Source organism: Sinocyclocheilus rhinocerous, unplaced genomic scaffold (assembly GCF_001515625.1).
Source record: "Sinocyclocheilus rhinocerous isolate Xijiao unplaced genomic scaffold, SAMN03320098_v1.1 scaffold369, whole genome shotgun sequence".
Lineage (NCBI taxonomy): Eukaryota > Metazoa > Chordata > Actinopteri > Cypriniformes > Cyprinidae > Sinocyclocheilus > Sinocyclocheilus rhinocerous.
Window position 1 is genome coordinate 368260 of NW_015666557.1, and position 18072 is coordinate 386331.

Genomic DNA, 18072 nt, shown 5'->3' on the forward strand with positions numbered 1-18072 from the left:
CACTGCCTGTTTAGCCCCGCCCACCGATTCACGCATTCAGTGTAAATAACGAGAGGCAAACCCAGGTCTACCTAGAAACCAAACGATAAAGATGCTCCGAAGACAACAAGATGCTGTGAAGCGCCAACCTGTGGAAAAAACACAGTCTTTGCATCGCCTTCCTTCTGATCCCAACATTAGGAAAGAGTGGGAGAACTTTATTTTTAATGAAGATCCAGACGGCGGCAGTAAGATCACAGTAAGATCACTTTACTTCACTTAATTTTACAGCGGATTTGTTTACAAACAAGGCACAATTCGACGCAGGATTTTCAGAAAGGTTGAAACTAAAAGACAATGCTGTGCTGAATATATTAGATCTGAGAGTAATGTGGCACCACACAAGTGTGAGTAACTGTTTTTATGTGCTCACTATTGCCTTGTCTGTTATTACAGATCGTTTGATATGTACTGAGTATTTATGCATTTTTAACCTAAATCACAGCAGCGTCCATCTATGAAGGCTGTAGAGACTGTCAAACATACGCAACTGTTAGCCAATCACAGCAGTGGGCGTTTACTTCCGAGTCGACAATCCGTCATGCCTATTCAAACAGAGCGTTCTGATGAGTGGAGTCTAAACATAATGTAAAAATGATGTAAAAATCATTGAGTGGACCTCAGAGAACAATACAAAATAAAAAAACAAAGGCAGTTCATGACCCCTTTAAACACAATATTAAAGTATTGTTTTAAGGTATTATGATTTTAGGTTAAAATATAACTTCAGTCTCTACTCACAACTCACACTTTCAACTAGCAAACAGATTGTTACTAACTTTTACTTCGAAAACAAAACTGTAGTGATTATTTGAACATTGTAGAGCTTTAAGAAATTAGGAAAACCGGGTAAAACCTTTAAAATGCTGCTAAAAGAGCATAAGGTTTTTATTTCTCTTTTATAGAATATGACACATCGTACACGTGAGCTGTGCACATGTCACTGTTTCAACTGTTGTGACTCGCCTCGTTTTAATGACTGAAAAGTTGCTGCTATGAATACCACGCATTAAATAAGACACAATTGAATGTTCTGATTCAGGGTTTGAAAACATACTATAGCTGAAAATATGCAAGTCTCGTAGTTGAGTTTGGTTTCTGGTATCAGGCAGCAGCGATTTCACCAAAATCAATAGGGCAGTCACATAAAACTGACCGACGAGCTGAATCTGGCCCACAGGCCGACAGCTGACAGGCCCTGGTTTAAATCAGGAACAGCCAGGAGAAGTAGAATTGTTAGAACTACATATAGTATGTGTGCCTTTATAAAAACAATGTAAAAATGACCTGAGCTAATTTTGTCTGCAACACTTTGATAAAGTGGGAAATGTACCTTTCATGCACGCCATCTCCTCTGGTCCGTTCATCCTCTTTCATCTGTCCGCTGTTGTTGGCTGCGTCTGCTCTTTCTGTAAAGGTGGAGACAGATTTCACAGACAATGTTTGAGTCAGATTAGTCTACAGCATTTCATAAACAGCACTTAAACACAAGTCAGCCATCTCATAATTTCATGGGAGAGTTTTTCAGGAACTGTGAGTCCTACAGCTCTTTTCCAGCATTCAAATTCCTTGAGTTCGTTCTGATAACAAGCACAGCTGAACAGGTCAAAGTTTCACAATGACAACATGAATCAGTAGTAAAGGGCCGCGTCCAGCGTACATCAGTGGGTGATGATGTCATGAGGGTGTAGAAAAGAGGAATGAGGGCGGGACCAAAACAAACATAAGCTTCCTCAAAACGATTTCATACGTGGTAGGAAAGGTTTGGCAACTATGGTTACTGCATTAACACAAAGTTCAGTTGGCTGAGATCTGAATAACAAATCTTTTATTCAGCTTTGACTGGATAATCGTGGCCTGTGGGCAGCACATTGCACTATGCTAGAGCTGAGCTACATGTTTCAACACCAATGAAGAAAGACACTGCCAGAAAGATGAAGATTTGATTAAAGTCAGAATGAAAATAAAAGACGCATCTTATGGATGTTATTGTGAACGACTCATTTGTGCATTTTGACCTTATAATGTTTACATCGCAACTTTAATAAACTAAACGGACACACCTGTTCATTTTGTCTGATTAATTCAGATTAGATGCTTGGATAGTATCCATTCATTTCTGAAGAAAAAGTCTCACTTTGTGACTTTGGAATGGACTGGATTCTCTGCTTATCATTTCTAAAAGACACTCATGAAGTGGAAAATGAGGAGACGTCAGTCCAAATAATAAAAAATAAAAAAAATTACACTTTAAGGGATAGTTCACCCATAAATGAAAATGTGATGTTTATCTGCTTACCCCCAGGGCATCCAAGATGTAGGTGACTTTGTTTCTTCAGTAGAACACAAACTGAGATTTTTAACTCGAACCATTGCAGTCTGTCAGTCATATAATGGAGGTGAATGGGAATCACGGCTTTGAGAGTCAAAAAAAACATACACAAACAAAACCAAATTAAACCCTGACACTAAAATGACTGACAGACTGCAACGGTTTGAGTTAAAAATCTTCGTTTGTGTTCTACTGAAGAAACAATGTCCGAACTGTCCTGAGAGCGTTCGCGTCTTCTTCTTCTTCTTGCTTTACAGCAGATCGCAGACTTATAAGTGCATTACCGCCACCTATCTCTCAAATGGACCATTGACACTCTATCTACAATCTCAATTAGGAGTGTCAATGCAAAGCAAAAAGAAGAAGAAGACGCGTCACTCGCCGGCTGTTGAGAACACGCTCAGGACGCGCTCAGGACAGTTCGGACATTGCGGTGAATCAGAGGTAAAAACGATATAAATACTGTTTAGTTTCTTGCACAGACCATGCATTCTAAGTTTCTTTACACATCAATGTACCTTCACGAGCCGCAGGGTTTAATTTGGTTTTGTTTGTGTATGTTTTTTTGACTCAAAGCCGTGATTCCCATTCACTTCCATTATATGACTGACAGACTGCAACGGTTCGAGTTAAAAATCTGTTTGTGTTCTACTGAAGAAACAAAGTCACCTACATCTTGGATGCCCTGGGGTTAAGCAGATAAACATCAAATTTTCATTTTTGGGTGAACTATCTCTTTAAAGATTTTAGGTTACAATTTATATCCATTGGAGTCCAACGTCTGACAAAGACTGAAAATGGATTTTCAGATTTAAATTAAGTTGAATTGAACAATTTACAAAGAGCATCATGAGCTTCAATGGGAACAAGAAAAGGAATTCAAATGCTCAAAAGTCACAAATGGCTTATTTAGTTTGTGACTTATAAACAATGCAGAATCTGAAATAAAAACCAGGGCCCGTATTCAAGAAAATTCTTAGTGCAAACAGTTGCTCCTAGTGACAAAATTTTAAGAAAAGTGGCCGTTTCCCCTTAAAATGAAAGAGAAGAAGATCCTAGTAAAGATGAAAGTGATTCACAAAGCATCTTAACCCTTAAAAGAGCTCTTAAGGTCAAAAAGTGTTAAAAGTAGGGAGGAGGACTTTTAAGAGGCTTAAAGGAGACATATTATGCCCCTTTTTACAATATGTAATATAAGTCTCTGGTGTCCCCAGAATGTGTCTGTGAAGTTTCAGCTCAAAATACTCCACAGATCATTTATTATATAATTTTGAAACTGACTATTTTGAGTGGAAGCAGAAACACGCTGTTTTTCGGGCCTGTCTCTTTAAATGCAAATGAGCTGCTGCTCACGTTAATCTTTTTCACGTTTCCTTGGTTGGTAGATGCACTGGGGACCTGATTATAGCACTTAAAATCTGGAAAAGTCAGATTTTCTTGATGTCACCTTTAAGAGTTTCTTTAGCAGAGGAGAAAATGGCCAAAAGACGAAGAGGGAGAAGAATGTGCTGCAGACAATGGATGACAGTCACTTAATAAGACGCTAGATTAGATCCTGCAGGGATCATGCTTGTGACCGATCTTATTAGAGACACAACAACATCTATATATACATACAGTGCTTAAAGGAGACATATTATGCCCCTTTTTACAATATGTAACATAAGTCTCTGGTGTCCCCAGAATGTGTCTGTGAAATTTCAGCTCAAAATACTCCACAGATCATTTATTATATCATTTTGAAAATGCCTATTTTGAGTGGAAGCAGAAACATGCTGTTTTTCGGGCCTGTTTCTTTAAATGCAAATGAGCTGCTGCTCCCCGCCCCATTTTCCAGAATAGAGCTGCGCCATTACAGCTCGTACCTGCTAAAAAACATCTGTTTTGGTTCTGATTAGACTAATCCTTAGGCCGGTATTCGGTAATGCGATATATTACGGTAATGAATATGCACGATATTGTTATCGTGGGCACTTCTAAATACCGTGAATAATTATATATTACAAATTATTCAGAATTTTGAATGCATTTTAAGAATACTTTTCCCATCAACTGGTCAAAATGCACAACACCGCTGTATGCTGCGTGAAAGACGCGTGCGCACTCTGAGGTAAACAAGCACGGACGAGAAGCACATGGCGGAAAATGATTTTCATGATATGTCACCTTTAACAAATTTATTAGAAAAAAAATAATTGTTGGGATTGAATGGATTTAAAGATAGATCGCACAAAAGTTTGACCAAAAGCATCTTTGAGAACAACAAGAAACTATTGGGAAGTCAACAACAACAGAGACTGTGGAAAAGTACATAAAAACAATGCCAGCAAGAATACTAGCTTTTATCAAGGCCAAAGAAGGCCATACAAAATAAAAATAAACTATAGTTAAAAAAATATATTTAGTTTAGTTTTTGTTATTATGTGTGAGTTAAAACTATTTAGTTGTTTCAGATTGTTATTTGCCCAATAAATGACAATAGAATTTTACATTTAATAGATTTTTGACAGATTCCTAAAATACTTGTTTTCTCACTTTATGACAGGTGGAATAATACATTTGTGTATGTGTGTGTGATTAGGGTAAAATAGGAAATAGGAATTAATAGATTTTTTTTCTTCTTCTTGGACATCCAATCACAGTCTTCAAAAGGATGTGTAATGTCTAGCAACGGGGTCAGCACTGGTCCTGAATCACTCTTAAGCTAAGACCCCTAGTTAGAAATCTTTACACTGAATCAGGAGCTCTCTGAGAGGAAGCTTTAAGAATACGGGCCCAGATCTTGAATCCCAGGCTTAATATGTGCTCTCAAAATTTTTATTTCAGATGATGAAATTGGTTTTTCATGAATTTTCATTACTCTTTTTTAAAATATTTTTTATCTTTGGTTATTTCTAAAATAGTCCTGTGGTGTGACAAATAAATAGTAAAAGTGCAAATATTCCAGAATTAGACTGTTTTTTAAAAATACTTTTATAGATGTGGAATGATACGTCAAACAAAGCAGGACACTACAGTCAACTACTCCATAATGCTTAATAGTGTTAGTGGCAAATAAGCAGAAAAGTAAATGAAGATAGAAGGTAATACATAGAAGTGAACAGTTTATAACACTGTTAGATTACATCCATAAGTACACATGCTCAAAACACAGGATTACACATTCATTTGTTTCTATATCAAAGCCTATCTAGTCAGCATTTCTGAATATCAAATGGTTTTTATTTATTAATGTTAGAACAATCGAGCATTTTTGGCGCTCTACGAGTCGGAACGCCCAGAAGTGCTGTCTAGATAGGCAGCTCACTAGGGGTTGAGACACAGCCAGAGTCAATCACGACTAAACACACTGCACTGAGACAAACCAGAAGAACCGAGTTATTTTATGTCTACTTACCGAAATAACAGTGAAGACACACGCTCGTAGTTATATACATATGGAGATATCTATAGTTATCGATTTACTTTGCTTAAATTTATATCTAACCGAGAGCACTTTTCTTACCATTTAATCCAGTCGTGTTAGACATCTCCCTGTTTTCGCATTCTGACTGTAGTTACACACGGACCGACTCGACTTCATTCGACTCTAAATAGCTTTTGGCACCGAGCACTACTATGTTAAAGGACCATGAATATTAATGTAGTCATTCTGACGTCGCGTCGTAACCTTCCTCTAACGTCCAGCCATGAGTCTTCACAAACGTCAGCTTTGCAGCCAATCAAATAGGCCGTTGGATTAACGTCACATTGTCATTAAATATTCATGAGCACCGCCTTCGCCATAGTAGGATTCGTCATGACGCTTCAAGTTCGTTTGCAGCCTCGCGCGGTCGAACACAAAGCAATAGATTGAGATGAATCAGACTCAGCTATAAATATAATGAGCATGTTATTGAGTAACAACACCGAAATTCCGGTCCAACAATGTATCCAGTGATATCTTCCTTTAACCTGTAATGTATATACAACTATAGGCCTACAACTATAATGCAAATATGAATTCAGACATTGTAGAAAGTGTGCCTGCGGGTTGTTATCTAAGACTATTATTAAAACTATCAAAAATAATTTTTGTTAAATAAATGCAAATAAATGAAAAGCTTAAAAAGTTAAAGGGGTCCTATTATGCTCTTTTACAAAGTCTTGATTTTGTTTTGGGGGTAAGTTAGAAATGTTGCCTTGGAAATAAATATGTTTAAGTTATAGATTGCACAAACTAAAACTAAATAGATTAAAATAAAAAATTTTTAGATAATGAAATGACTAAAACTGAAACAAAAATTAAAACAAAAACTGAAAATATAAATTGAAAATATGAATACCATATCAGTAACATTGCTACAGGAGATACAGATTACTAATGATCTAACAAGCTGGTGGTTTCACTGAGGTTATAAAAACAGTGCTGATGATGCAGTGCATGTGGATCTACTGGTCTGTTTACTAAAAGAAGTTCATGCAAATTGAAAGTGCAACGGCCACATTTTTTTTTCTGTAAGGGTTTCAGAGTTTGCATGATTATAGAGACCACTGTACAGTAATCAGTTAAAGCAAGCATACTGTTTTTATCACCAATTAACACAGAGCAGAGACATCTCACAGGTCCATGAAGAACCTACTTTGTACTGCAAGAATTCAATGCTTCCCTGATTTTAAAATGACCAGTTCTACACAAAAGCATCTGAACACGCTCTCATGCTTCACTGAAGTCTTTGAACACTATCTGCTTAGGATATGAGTGACAGACAGCACATCATGTTCTGAACACGTGCGACTACACCTGAGACCTGCCTGATTTTTGCAATGCTTTTTATGCTCAAAACTGTAATACTGTGAAATATCATTACTATTTAAAATATCCGTTTTCTATTTGAATGTATTTTAAAATGCAATTAATTTTATGTGATGGCAAAGCTGAACTGGCAAATGCAACGCTTACCTGATTTCTTAATTTGACTCATCTTGACAGTTGTTGCTCCAATTGACTTTCTTAGTGATCGAGCTCCTTTTGACATCTTACGGTACTTGGTAAGCCAGTCGAATTTTGGTTCATCCTTCGGATGCTGCTCACAGACATCTAAAAGTTTAAAAGACGACTGACTTTTTTACATAGATGAATTAAAGTTCCAATTTCAGGATAAAACACTTTCAAGTGATAACTATGTAGAAAATGATGTAAATAGATTGGTCTCACTCTAAGGACATTAATGATTTCTTTGTATGTTCAAAGAGGCAAAGAGGAACTGTATTTTCCTGTTTCCTTTGCTGCCGTTCTCTCTCTCAGAACTACCAGCCGCAATCTCACACTAACATCAACATCTAATCACTCAGACGAGCTCTAACTTCCCTTTGCATGCAAGTCAGGCTGCTGTTGTCTATAGTTTCTATATGACCACAACTGATCTACAACCGTGTTGCCGCTTACCTTGCAAATTTCTTATATTCTTCCGGTTAATGAGCACATCTGCTGAGCCCCTGATACTCGCCATCAGCGCTCAAGGGATGAAAGTCCTTCCAGCGTTGGTTACACATCACTTAGCAGAAGCACATTTCCTCTTTAGACCGTCCGATGAAATTACTTTCAAACGTTCATGTTCAATTCACGAAAATATACTGTAGGTCCACAATCATTGGAGCAAACCGCAATCTGCTACTTATTCTGCATGTTCAAAGCCACAAACTGAGTAGAAGCAGACAACCTACTTATTTTGAACACAAACTCCGCCTCTCACACCCTTCTGTTCCGCAATCTTATTCTCTCTCTCGTGTCTTCCTTAACGTGTATTTGCTAGATTTAGCTGTTGTCTGAGAGTTGAGCACACTGGCTGCTTAGCTTCTTCCGTCTGAATAACCTATAGATGATTTTATAAAGAAATATATAGCATTCGGAGGCAGTATAGCTGGGCTTCCTTGTAAACTCTTATTACACAGTGATTCCAAAAGTACCATTTTACCAGGTAAATGAATGACAGAACAGGTCAGCTGATGTCTTTCGCTTTCAGACAGCTTTGCTGTGTTTGAATGGGTTTGAGCATTTCATTAGGATGAATGGAAACGTGTTTGGCAGGTTTGCTATGGATGGTACGAATGAAACGTTTTCTTCTGCATCACTGCCATGTGGATTCCCCTACTGAATATGACCAAATAGTTCAACACAAAAGCATCCGAATAAGATTAAATGTGTTCACGCATTTTTACCAAAGGCTTTTAAAAGATTTTTAGTGTTTTTGATAAGTGTCTTATGCTCACCAAGTCTGCCTTTATTTGTTCAAAATACAGTAATATTGCGAAATATTATTAGAATTAAAAATAGCAGCTTTCTCTTTGAATGCATTTTAACGTGTAATTTATTTCTGTGATCAAAGCTGAATTTTCAGCATCATTACTCCAGTCTTTAGTGTCACATGATCTTCACAAATCATTCTAAACTGTGATACATTGTTTTTTTTTCAGGATTCTTTGATGAATAGAAAGTTCAAAGAACTGCATTCTTTTGAACTAGAATCTTTTGTAATGTACTGTCTCTTTGATCAACTGAATGCATCCTTGCTAAATAAAAGCAGCTTTTGAAATGTAGTGTGTGTAAAAGGAACTTTATGAGATGCGTATAATATTATAAGAACTTTTATCATAACATAATGTCTTACCACTCCATGCCCGATTGACTTCACTGAGGAAGAGACGGGTATGAGAACCAAAAGGTAACTTCAGCTCCAACTCCTCTTCGAAAAACGTTACTCGTACCCGAGTATCTGCACCTTTGTAGAGACAAATAAACTAGCCATTAAAATAGCCCACGCTGAATACTGATGCACTGACTTTATGGTAACTTTGGATGTCGTGTAGCAGCAAACACTGTAACTGCTGAGATGAAAATAATGCTCACCAACAACAGCAAGCTCATCTGGAGATGAAACTGTGGAGATATCAGATAAAACCATTAACATTTACCATGAAAGTGCACTTGCAATTAAAATTAATCAAATCAAGTCTTACCTTCAACAACTGAAAAGTCATAAGAAATGGGTATGATTTCATCCAGTGTGACATCATCACCAGTGATGGCCATTCTTCGATGGGAATATATGAATAGCCTGAAAAAATTAAATAAGATAAACAGGACAAGTTGAAAGTCTGCAACATCATTTGTTTTTATGATTTTTGCAATTATATAATTAATCGTACATGCTGTTACTAAAAGGCAGTAACAGTTCAAAATAATACTAAAAAAGTATAATAAATCATTTATAAAGCCTTTTTTGATTTGTTTTCCCAGAAGAGAAAGAATGTCAATTTTGGATGTATACCCAGCTAACAAAAACATGATCTAAGAACATTTTGCTAACGGTCCCATTAAGTTATGAAACTGTAACGGAAATTTTTTTAAATGTTTTTTCTTGGTTATGTGAACGCAAAAAGACCACATTAATGGTACAATCAATTTCATCATCTTGCAAACATTATGGGAATGCTATATTTGAATGTTCTATAAATCATCTAAAACTAAGTAACGTTTAAAAAAAAACATCAGTAACATTTAGAAACTGTTAGACGAATGTCCAACTAAACTGTTTAAAGGGGTCATATGATGTTGCTAAAAAGAACATTATTTTGTGTATTTGGTTTAATGAAATGTGTTTATGTGGTTTAAAGTTCAAAAAACACATTATTTTCCACATACTGTACATTATTGTTTCTTCTCAATGCCCCGCCTTTCTGAAACGCGTCGATTTTTACAAAGCTCATCCAAAAAGTTTAATTAACGATATATAAACAGTGTCTTTGTGCTAACGTTTTGAGATCGTTATTAAAGACCAGACAACTTCGAACAAACATTCTATTATCATTACTGGAATAATGTTTGTTCATAACTTTGAGAGAACCTTGCCAGAACATTCTAAGTTAGCTGGGTACCCGCTAAAAGCTTTAGTCAGATTTAGATGATAGATGTTGCAACTACATGGACTAAACCCCTCAAAATTACAATTGTGGATTATGTAGTAATGTATATTAATGTTATTGTTGAAAAATGAGTATATTGGTTTTCTTAAAAGTCCATAAACTCACGCATGTTCGTTGTTTTGCTGCACCAGTCCAATCAGTTTGCTCTCTCTCACATCATTCAGCAGTGAAACACACTCCACAGCATGTGTTGGGCTGCTAAGGAAATCTAACACAATTCATCACGTTTCTATCAACCGAGATATCATATCATGATGCTCGGTTTATTTTAGAGCCATTTTAACACTGTACACTGGCGACATCTAGCGGACCGGTCAGGAATGACATACTGGAATTTCCTTTTTCCATTAAAACTGGGCATGCTCGATTAAAAAAACAAAAACAAACAAACACGGTTCTTGATACACTGTAGGGATGGGCGTATCGATACAAAGTATCGATATATCGATACTGACGCGAGTATCGAAAGTATCGATACTCAACTGTGTGTGGTATGGAAAACAATTGCACAATATTGTTAACTTAAAAATAAAACGTTTTTAGCAATTAAAATAAAGCTGTAATTGAATATATATATTTGTTGATAAACTTTAACTTAAAGTTAAATTAAACCTTAAACTAATAAAAATGACAAAAGCAACAAAATGACTAAAATTAGTGAACTAAAACTGATGTAAATGCACTTCATTCATCACACTGGAATTGGAAAGCCGAGCACTGCATTGTGGGATATAAGTATTAAGACCAGTGGCGGTTCTGGCTTGTATGGCACCCTGGGTGAACCATGCCCTCTGCCACCCCTAAATCAAATTAATTTAACATACATTTTGCTTTTTTATTTAAATGTGTATATTTAAATTATTACAAATGTATATCGAAATGTATATTTTAAATAAATACAAATGTACTGTACAGTAACTGTACAGTAAAAAAAACATTAATAAAGTGAGTGATGTTACAGTTATTTAAAAAATAATACATTGTATTACAAAATCACATTTTAGTGTGTGGTTATGTAAGCTAGTTAAACAGAAAAAATAATGTTGTTGCCCTATGTGTAACAACATAGCATAACATAAGTGATACATTAGCCTATTTTAGCGTGATAGTGTTGGTTATGTATGTAACCGTGGTTCTATGACTGGCGGAAGACCGCAAGAGGGCATAACTGAGTGGAATATCTTCTTGTCCTCCTCGTTGAGAATCTAATATAAAAGCTGTCACCTCGTGACCTTTATGACGTGTCAGTCTATAAATGCCTCCTTACACGTTATCACTTCCTCAGAGTCTTCTCGTTGACCTGAGTGACCAGAGGCTCTGGCGGTCTTCCGCCAGTCATAGAACCATGGTTACATACGTAACAAACGTTCAATTTCCTTGGCTGCAGGGATCTCACTGGACAAACCTCTTGATGCATCTCGAGGTCTACACAGTGAAACGCTGGCAATATCACTGGTGTGTTAACAGTTACTGGACAATATCTTGGGTAAAAAAAGCTGGGTTTGGCCACAACATCACTTTGGAATATGGAACCCACTGTAAACATTGTGCGGCCACAGAGAGCACATTTAATTCATGACACGTTTTGCCGAAGAAATGGCAATCAATAAATCGGTTTTCAAAGAAAGCCATTTAATATGTTTCAAATGGATGCATGCAAAGATTTTCGAGAACAATATTAAGATCCCACTGTGGAAACATGACTCTACAGGGAGGATTTAACCGGTTAACACCTTTTAATAAAGCAACCACCAATTTGAGTGAGACCACCAATCTATGAGACCACTGTGTGTTGAAATCGCGGCCACATAAACCCTTATTGTGGAATTCGACCAGCCCATCGTCAGAAAACTTTGCAAAAATTCCAGAATATCAGGTATGGAGCGCGTTTGGGGAATTATTTGATGGTTGTTACACCATCGCAAAAAGAGTTTCCACCTATTCTGATACAGTGCCCTAGTCGACGGAGCGCGAGCATTTAGAACAGTGTCCCTGACCCCCTGCGATCAGACCAGAAGTCTGGTGTCGCCTCCAATGGCCAAACACACAATTTCCGAGTCTGAGGTTGATCGTACCGTAGCCTGCCGTTCAATTGTGTCAGGAGATCTGGTCTGATCGGTAACTGGGCTGGCAGACCCGTTAAAAGATGGTGAAGGAGATGAAACCATGCTGTTCGGCCAACATGGGGCTATTAATAACAATGGATGGGAACGCATATAGGAGACCACTTGACCAACTGTGGGCCACTGCATTCTGCCCTAGTGAGCCCGCTTCCTTGCTCTGTGAGAACCATCTCGGACACTGCGTTGACTGACTGTCCATTGATTTGTCATTATTGAATGACAATAATGAATTTGTGAAGTTGAAAACCTGTTTGTCGTCGACCTCAGTGAGTCAACGCTGTCTACGAGTGGATTTGTTGTCTTTGGGGGGACGATTATCAGAGGCCGTCGTCGTATGTCTCGAACAATGATATGATCTGATCTGATATGACGCAAGGGAAAAGTACCCAGGGGGAACGAACAGGGCGAATAACCAGGCACTTTAAATGAAGCGCACTGTTTCTGCAACTGACATCGCGCTTCAGAAGCCACAAGCCTTCGGTCTAACGCCTCCTGAGCTGCTGGTCCAAATATCTGACCGGGAACCAGAGGAAGCTGACACAGAGTGGCTCTGCAACATACAGATAAAGGTGACTGCGCTATCCAAACTTGACGGCGCACCTGGACAAACAACCCCATAACTTTACCACAATGGCCCGCTATTTAACCCACCGATTGCAGAGCTACATTAACCAGTTCTGTGGCTGTAGTGTCTGGTGAACTGAACGAGGCATTAATTGCCAATTACAAGTGGTCAAGCGCATTAATAGTTCTAAACAGGCTGTTGAATTGTATACTTCGCCTATTAAGTTGTCTGTCCATCTGCATTCCATATTTGGACAACTTAGATCCTGTCTCAATGCTTTGTCAAGTGGCACAATTAAAGATGGGTTCTATTGGAGGCATCGGACCCAAACCTACTGGGCCCGGTTCCTCCATTGCTGCTAACAGATGAGAAACCCAATCCAGTCTGGTTGAATGAGCGGATTTAAATGCTTTGCGAGAATACCTCAGTAAAATCTGGAGATTGTGGAATAGCAAATACATTAGTGCGCTGCAAAGAATGGCTAAGGCGATTTGTATGCGCAGTTCAAGTTATTGATTTGGGTTCCATTCCCAATTTTACTAAAGTGGTTTTTATTGTGTTTACTAGAACATCAGACATAAGCGGACCTTCACTCTCATCATCCGCATTATCATCACTGTCAATCATTCCTGGTTCCTTATCGAAAACTGATTGTTCTTCCAAGAGCAGCGAGTCTGTGGCTGCCACGGAGACACGTCAATGTCATCTGGAAATAATGCTAAATCAGGCTGCGAGAGAGACGGAATACCAGTCCCCTCGTTGCCTGATTCTGAAATCTCAGATGTTGGCTGGGGTTGCAGTTTTGCCAAAAACTCCTGGATTTTCCCTATTCCATCAGCCAATTCATGAACTCTACAAGCAAGTTCTTTTTTTACCTTTCTTTTGTTTCGGGAGAGGAGCGGAGGCCGAAGCCGAAGCTTTTCTTTTCATACTTCCCTCCACATTAATGCTTAACCCTGCGAGGCGAGCTTGTCGCATTGCTAGGGGCATCATGTTGCAATGGATGCATGGATCTTCCAGAGCTTCCCTAAGATGCTCGATGCCTAGGCAGCTCGGACACTGGTCATGTCAATCATCAAGTCCCATCAGCTCCTGGCAAGACGAACATCGTGCGGACATATTCTTAGACTGTAGAAACACCAGTACCCCCACAATTTTTAGTTATTTATTTTTTAATGCAAATACTTCACCAAATTCCTACGGGCGGTTCGGAAAGACCACGCTCACATGTTAAACAATGTCTTACTAGGTGTTACAGGGATACAGCTGTCGGAAATTTGTCCTGATTAGCTGCACTTCACATCGCTGCAGGTTCTCAGACGAGAAGACAAAAGAGGAAGTGATGACGTGTAATGAGATATTTACAGACAGACAGGTCATTAAGGTTATGAGGTGACAGCTTTTATATTAGGTTCTCGACAAGGAGGAGGACAGGAAGATATTCCACTCAGTTATGCCCAGACCACGCTCACATGTTAAACAATGTCTTACTGATTAGCTGCACTTCACATCGCTGCAGGTTCCCAGACGAGAAGACAAAAGAGGAAGTGATGACGTGTAATGAGATATTTACAGACAGACAGGTCATTAAGGTTATGAGGTGACAGCTTTTATATTAGGTTCTCGACAAGGAGGAGGACAGGAAGATATTCCACTCAGTTATGCCCTCTGGTGGTCAGAGGCGTTCAGATGAGACATCGATGAAATGCCAGAGATTTGCCTTGTGCGCATGCTCGCAAACTGAATTTTGCAGTTTGCACTCTCGCAAATTCTCTCATCATAAACAACAAAGTGCAAATATACGTATAATGTAAGAGATTCATTTTAAAATGTAGACAGCTTCAATGATTGTCAAAGCTTCAATGTTCTTTGATAATGTAAATGTTCGCTTTCTCTATGTAATTTATTCGCTGTGTGAATAAAAGTGGAAATTAAAGCGTAACTTGCAATGTTTTATTAAATTGTGATCAGGTTAAATACAAATTCAGTAGTATTAAAAATATTTTATCACATGACATCCATATCTGGTACTTGCCTAAAAAGCCGGGTTTGTGATGTGCGTAGTTATTAGTCTAAACATTAGGCTTGGTTCACCCTCCGCCTGTGTCTGAGTGAGAGAGTACTTCTCCGGGTGCACACTCTGAGTCCCGACCAGGTTAACTGACCCACACAGTGACATGATATTGACGTGCGGTGCAAATGAACGGTAAAAACCCGATCGCGCATTCCTTTTTTTTTCTTTTTCTTGTGCGGGCGCTCTAGATGCCGCCCTGGGTGGTTGCCCATGTCGCCCATACCTAAATCCGCCACTGATTAAGACACCTGACAATTGGGACTTTAATGAGTGGGCCAGTCAAGATCTTCCACACCAAACTCCAATCATGTATTTATGGACATTGCTTTGTGCACTGGGTACAAGCTAGAATAGAAAAGGGCCTTCCCCAAACTGTTCCCACAAAGTTGGAAGCATAGCATAATACATAGACATTAATGGAGTTGATCCCCCTTTGCAGCAACACCTTCCATTTTGGAAAGGTTTTCCACAAGATTTTAGAGTGTTTCTGTGTGAATTTTTGCCCATTCATCTAGTAGAGCATTTGAGGTCAGGCACTGATGTTGGACGAGAAGGCCTTGCTTTCAATCTCTGTTCCAATTCATCTCAAAGGTGTTTGATAGGGTTGAGGTCAGGGCTCTGTGTGGGCCAGTCAAGATCTTCCACACCAAACTCCAATCATGTATTTATGGACATTGCTTTGTGCACTGGGTACAAGCTAGAATAGAAAAGGGCCTTCCCCAAACTGTTCCCACAAAGTTGGAAGCATAGCATTGTCCAAAATGTCTTGGTATGCTGAAGCATTAAGAAGTTTCCAGTGCTCCAGAGTCCAGTGGTGGCATGCTTTACACTACCGATGCTTTGTCCATTGAAACCCATTCCATGAAGCTCCAACCACACAGTTTTTGTGTTGATATTAATGCCAGTGGAAGTTTGGAACGCTTCAGCGATGGAATCAGCGGAGTGTTGTCGACTTATACACACCATGTCTGAATTCACTTAACTCTTCAGAATGACCCCCCCCCTTTTTTTGCAAATATTTGTAAATGCAGACTGCATGACTAGGTGCTTGATTTTATACACCTGTGGTAATAAGTCTGATTGAAACACCTGCATTAAATAATTAAGACGTGTGCCCCAATACTTTTGTCCTTATAGTGTATGTAGTGTACTTTGTTGTGTATTATAGCCAACATTTTTCAGGTATTCCTTTTAAAATGTGCATATTGTACATACTACATGCTGAATATAGCAAAAACAGTATGATTAGTATTATTCTATTCTAAAAAAATTGAATAGTATAGTAATAGTTGTATTTTAGTATTTTATTTTACCCATATCTGAATATACCTCCTCATAGTCTTTCATCTATCGGTATACAATATTCCTAAACCTGCATCATGTTTAATTAGTTAATTTATGTGACTGACACAGTTGTGTATTAATCAGATCTAATTAAAACGAAAAATTAAAATTACCCCATGATTTACTCACCCGCCATCCTAGGTGTATATGTCTTTCTTCTTTTAGACAAATATAATCAGAGTTATATTAAAAAATGTACTGGCTCTTCCAATCTTTATAATGACAGTGAATGGTGGTCAAGATTTTGAATTTGTAAATGCAGACTGCATGACTAGGTGCTTGATTTTATACACCTGTGGTAATAAGTCTGATTGAAACACCTGCATTAAATAATTAAGACGTGTGCCCCAATACTTTTGTCCTTATAGTGTATGTAGTGTACTTTGTTGTGTATTATAGCCAACATTTTTCAGGTATTCCTTTTAAAATGTGCATATTGTACATACTACATGCTGAATATAACAAAAACAGTACGATTAGTATTATTCTATTCTAAAAAAAATTGAATAGTATAGTAATAGTTGTATTTTAGTATTTTATTTTACCCATATCTGAATATACCTCCTCATAGTCTTTCATCTATCGGTATACAATATTCCTAAACCTGCATTAGTTAATTTATGTGACTGACACATAAGTTGTGTCATTAATCAGATCTAATTAAAACGAAAAATTAAAATTACCCCATGATTTACTCACCCGCCATCCTAGGTGTATATGTCTTTCTTCTTTTAGACAAATATAATCAGAGTTATATTAAAAAATGTACTGGCTCTTCCAATCTTTATAATGACAGTGAATGGTGGTCAAGATTTTGAAGCCCATAAAAGTGCATCCATCCATCATAAAAAGTACTCCACACGGCTCCGGAGGGTTAATAAATGCCTTCTGAAGCGAAGCGATGCGTTTGTGTAAGGAAAATATCCATGTTTACAACTTTATAATCCGTAATCTTTAGCTTCCGCAAACTGTCGTACTTGCGTTCACGAGAGAGTGGCGTTCCAGTGGATGATGTAGGATGTACAGTAGGCATAGCGTAAGCGCCGGTAAGAACTGGTGAACGCAGAAGCGCAGAGGAGAGAGCAAAACAAAACACCGGTCACGAATTAGAAGTACAAAACGAGGATTTGTAATGAAAAATGTTGGAGGATTTCAATATATGTCAAGAGGAGACTGGTTTTCCTTGGCTGTAAACAAAACTTGGTTCTTGCGAGACTAGCATATTCTCACCGGAGCTTACTCTACGCCTATACGTCATCTGCTGGAACACCACGCCAGGTCATGTTTTAATATAACTCCGACTGTTTTCGTCTGAAAGAAGAAAGTCATATACACCTAGGATGGCTTGAGGGTGAGTAAATCATGGAGTAACTTTCATTTTTGGGTGAACTATCCCTTTAATACAGACTGGTTAACCAGGTCGATCTAATACAGTAGTTCAAGAAATGTAATACATTTTTAGGAGAATTACAAGAAAATGTACAAATACATGCTAGACTGGGTGCTGAGAAGACAAAACATTTATTTATTAATTTTAAAAGCAATTGTTAAGATCTATATCTTGTGTAACAGTAAAGCTGGTTATCAAATATATATGTATATATATATATATATATATATATATATATAT

The 18072-nt window shown here is 37.9% G+C and overlaps 1 protein-coding gene across 1 annotated transcript in view; it reads right to left on the reverse strand.

Moving 5' to 3' along the window:
* LOC107732728 (type II inositol 1,4,5-trisphosphate 5-phosphatase-like) overlaps positions 1–10517 on the reverse strand; it is a 31091-nt gene extending 20574 nt beyond the window's left edge. Inside the window, exons 1-6 of the mRNA XM_016544144.1 lie at positions 10442–10517; positions 9371–9468; positions 9261–9290; positions 9022–9132; positions 7314–7451; positions 1373–1448 (exon numbers count right to left, since the gene is read on the reverse strand). Coding sequence (XP_016399630.1) covers positions 1373–1448; positions 7314–7451; positions 9022–9132; positions 9261–9290; positions 9371–9443 — 428 coding nt within the window. The 5' untranslated portion in view covers positions 9444–9468; positions 10442–10517. The remainder of the gene's footprint in view (positions 1–1372; positions 1449–7313; positions 7452–9021; positions 9133–9260; positions 9291–9370; positions 9469–10441) is intronic.
* Between the last annotated feature and the right edge of the window lie 7555 nt (positions 10518–18072).